This window comes from Physcomitrium patens, chromosome 17, assembly GCF_059467195.1.
Source record: "Physcomitrium patens ecotype Gransden chromosome 17, ASM5946719v1, whole genome shotgun sequence".
NCBI lineage: Eukaryota > Viridiplantae > Streptophyta > Bryopsida > Funariales > Funariaceae > Physcomitrium > Physcomitrium patens.
The window spans coordinates 10,723,296-10,727,353 of record NC_143426.1 but is presented as its reverse complement, the minus strand read 5'-3'; the positions used below and the strand labels follow the sequence as shown (position 1 = coordinate 10,727,353).

The following is a 4,058-nucleotide window of genomic DNA, read 5'->3' as shown; positions in this document are numbered from 1 at the left end:
ATCATCTCATGAAATTGTGCAATAGTTGTAAATCAATTTTCACTTCCTTCAAATATAGCATCTATAATTCTCTCTTCTATTTCTATAACAAATAACTTTATCATATCCATAAGTCAAATTAAAAGAGAGTAATTTGCAACCTTGAATATCAAATAAAAATTTCTACAAAAAGAGGTAGTCTATTTTCTTTAAAGAAAAAAATAATGTTAAAATAAAATAATAAAATAATAAAATAGATAGTTTGTAAGCTTTAAATCATAATAAGAATAGTGAATTATGACTCTTGTAAAATAGTCAAGAACATAAATTATAAAGAATCAAGCAATCAATGTATTCTTGTATTATAAGAACAGAATAAATAATCACTTGAAGATTGTATAATATTAAGATTATAATAGCTATTATTATAGATAAGAAGACTATAGATTCTTCAAATAAGACTAAGATCAAGGAAGGTGTTAACAAGAATGAAGAAGGTCTTATTCTTATCTCTATATATACTAATTAGGACGTACATGGTGACAATCTATAAGACCTCTAATACTTATCCAACTTATAAAATACATGTCTAAATTGCAACACAAGTTTCTTATATGTGCTTTGTATAGCCAATTTATACCACAAGTCACCAGTATATGCAATATGTTGCTAACTTGTTGGCCAAATTTTCAATGTACCATTCATCTATAAATATAAAGTCGAATTTTTACATATAAAGATTGTAAGAAGCTTTTCTATAATATATTATCACATTTATTTACTTCTACTTACTTCAATCTAAATCTTTTACTTGAAGTAAATATGTATGTGCATGATGGCGATTTTGATTTTTTAAAATTGTATATAAATATTTAATATAAAAATATTGATTTTATTTATTTATTTATTATAATTTAGGCTCTTTTTTTGACATTAATAATATTTCTTTAAGAATTGAATACATACTTGTTCTCTTTAATATTTTTGTTTAAAATATGTACCACCATTTGATGCAATTGCTAGAAGTAAATATAAAAAATACTAATTTGATACCTTCTTTTTATTACATGGACACTTCCTATACTAAAACTTTGACATAGACACAATAAAAACTCTTTTATGTATTGAAAAGTTTTAGAATAAACTCATAGTATTTTTTTTTGAGATTAAAATATATAAGTTTTTTAAAGTATATGAAAAATTTACATAAATTATAATTTTATTTTTAAAAAATTAATATTAAATATAAAATTCCATACACCATTGCAATCAAATATTTTATTGTATTTTTTTCTAAAATTCTTTAGTGTAAATAAGAGTTTTTTTGTCTGGATGCACAGATTCATGGCACAAGAAGGGTATCCATATAACGGTTCTCTAAATATATTGGATGATTACTTTGTTTTTATTATACATCTATTTATATTTTATCCACATAAATGTGAATATTTGATTTGCAAATTTCAAAAATATCTTCCTCATGCCAAATGTAAGAAGAATTGTTGTTAGCTTTATTCTATTATTGCAACTACCAAAAAAATTATTTTTACTACAGTAGATAGAAATGAAAATATAAAACGAAAATATTTTAAATAATTTAGTTAAAATCATATCATTCAATCATTGAGCAAAATGTCCAACAACTTATCAATCAAGACAGCATTTACTTTAATACAATTCATGTAACAAGTATACACAAGTAATAAGGTTGACACAATCTAAAGTTGTGATTCAAGCAGACATATCCTAAGCTTAGTAGCAAGAAATACCCTACATAATGTTAAATGGTTTATGGAGATCACACAAATCAACAAATTTCCATTTGTGACTTGCACACCACACCGATAACACCACATTACACTGTTTCAGTGGGACACCAAAAACAATCTTCATCAGGGGCAATGCCCATGTCTTCAAATAACTAGGGGGAAGACAAGCCGCGGCCACGCTGGGCCGTTGGATGTTGGAGTCGGGCTCGCATCGAGCCGTCCATAATTAGGGTTTGGAGGGGATGGCGCTGAAAGGCAAGGCAGGGCCACTTCGCCCTTTCTTTTCAGTCTGCGAGTCTGCTGCACGAGCCTCTGAGCTTGCAGGGCGCCTATCGTCGCTCCTACGCCATGGCCAAGACAGTGAAAGATGTGCCTTCACATGAGTTCGTGCGCAACTATGCTGCTCACCTGAAGCGCTCCGGCAAGGTACTAGTCGTTTTCGTGAGGTTTCGGGGTGCAATATTTATTTTAGGGCTTCTGGTATGGATCTTGAGTGTGTGCTCGGCTGTATCGCAGTGTTACGGAAGTGGGAAGGGCTGCAGATGTGCAGCACTGGCTTTGAATTTAGGGCGCCACTGTCGTTAGTCTTTTTCGGGGTTTAGCTCGCCAGTGGTTTTGTGCAGCGTGATTGGTCTGTTGAGGGCTTTTAGTTTGTCTCATTTTTTTGCTGCGCATGAGTATCTTCAATCATATCAGAGCTGTGAATTTGAGTTCGAGGAGCTTTATTTTTTTGTTTACAGATTGAGGTTCCTGCTTGGGCCGATCTTGTGAAGACCGCCACATTTAAAGAATTGGCTCCCTATGATGCCGACTGGTTTTACATCCGAACTGGTAAGTAGTTGCCCTCTGCGACACGTCGACATTGTTGCGGATCAGTTTGAAAAAATTGGGATATCTCGATTAATTTTCGCCTTACTTTTTGTGTTGTATTGACTTGGTTTTCATTTAGTTTTTTATTTCTCGTACGGCCCAGATTCTCCGAAAGACCGATTTACGGGTTTGACAACAACTTTCATTAGTCAACACGGATACATATGATGTAAATACTCGTTGGTGAATTGTGCATTAACCTCGTCATTGTATCTGTTGGTACTTTCAGCTTCTATGGCAAGGAAGATTTACCTGAGGGGAGGGATCGGAGTAGGTGCTTTCAAGAAGATTTACGGTGGCCGCAAGAGCAACGGCGTCAGGCCATCTCACTTTGCCAAAAGCAGTGGCTCAATTGCCAGGCACTGCTTGAAGCAGCTCGAGGCTCTCAACATCGTCGAGAAGGATCCTAAAGGGTAGGTCACCTCATTCATTTTTATTTTCATTGGGATTTCTTCAATGTATGCCGAACGCGCCATTTGTCCTTTTTCAACCATGCTTTTAATGTTCAGGGTCTACGAGTGATGCCCTGTGCCCCTTCATCCATTTTTTTCATTCTAAGCACTGGATTACTGGACCCGCCGAAGAAACTGCAAGATGGTCTTGGAATCCAAACATATGGATTGTGTTAAATCCTCTTGATTGTTATGTCATGTGATTTTCTTATGGTCTCGTTTTCTCATAGATTCTCTGTTTGCTCATCTTTAATGCTGTCCTCACCTGGTCAGCCGGTGTCTTTTGAAAACTTAATATTTAGAGCCCATTCTCTCACCACTAGCACTTTGCTGATATGTGAGGCAGGAACGGAATGTCATGCGGTAGGCTATATCATTATCGGAATTTTCTTTTCTCACTCCATGATTGTGTTCTACACAGAGGAAGGCGCATCACTTCCGATGGACAGCGGGACTTAGATCAAGTGGCGGGGCGCATTGCCGTTGCTACGGCTTAGTTCTATGAGCAGTAGGACTGGTAGACTGAAATTTGCAGTTTGAGCACTATGTGCTGAGTGAGACTGTGAAGGGCTTTGCAATATGACATGACGACCATATTTTAAGCATCGTTTTGAGTTTTCCAACAACGAGGTGTATGTGTCAAGTCAGACCGTTGTGTTTACTGGTCCTGCTTTCAGCAAGCGTAATGCTTTCGAAATATACATATTTTCATTTTATTGTAATGTGTAGAAGGGTTATTGTAGGCTGTTTTCGATGAAGGTTTTATATCCTGAATTGAGTACTAATCTTACCAAGCACCCGACGTACAATCACGTGCACGGGTAATCCTGAGGTTTGGTGATACTTGTACATGTTTCTGAATTCATTGGGTTTAGACCTCGAATCAGCCCTATCATTACTCGGTGTGATGTGTAATTGGCTTTGGAACCACACATCAACTCTCTACAACCAGTCCTTGCGTTCGATAATGACTTGAATTGTTTCTCAG

At 35.5% G+C, this 4,058-nt stretch overlaps 1 protein-coding gene across 1 annotated transcript; it reads left to right on the top strand.

Moving 5' to 3' along the window:
- The first annotated feature begins 2,041 nt into the window (after nt 1–2,041).
- On the top strand, nt 2,042–3,676 carry LOC112294075 (small ribosomal subunit protein eS19z). The gene is made up of 4 exons (XM_024544211.3): nt 2,042–2,174; nt 2,489–2,579; nt 2,848–3,031; nt 3,492–3,676. Exons 1-4 carry the CDS (start codon nt 2,097–2,099, stop codon nt 3,565–3,567), a joined length of 429 nt encoding a protein of 142 aa, XP_024399979.1. The 5' UTR covers nt 2,042–2,096; the 3' UTR covers nt 3,568–3,676.
- Nucleotides 3,677–4,058: the final 382 nt, after the last annotated feature.

Excerpts from the sequence above, each read along its gene's own strand:
- LOC112294075 (XM_024544211.3), top strand. The coding sequence starts at position 2,097 with ATGGCCAAGACAGTGAAAGATGTGCCTTCACATGAGTTCGTGCGCAAC. Across the intron at positions 2,175-2,488 it reads ACCTGAAGCGCTCCGGCAAG|ATTGAGGTTCCTGCTTGGGC; the intron begins GTACTAGTCGTT and ends TTTTGTTTACAG. Across the intron at positions 2,580-2,847 it reads CTGGTTTTACATCCGAACTG|CTTCTATGGCAAGGAAGATT; the intron begins GTAAGTAGTTGC and ends TGGTACTTTCAG.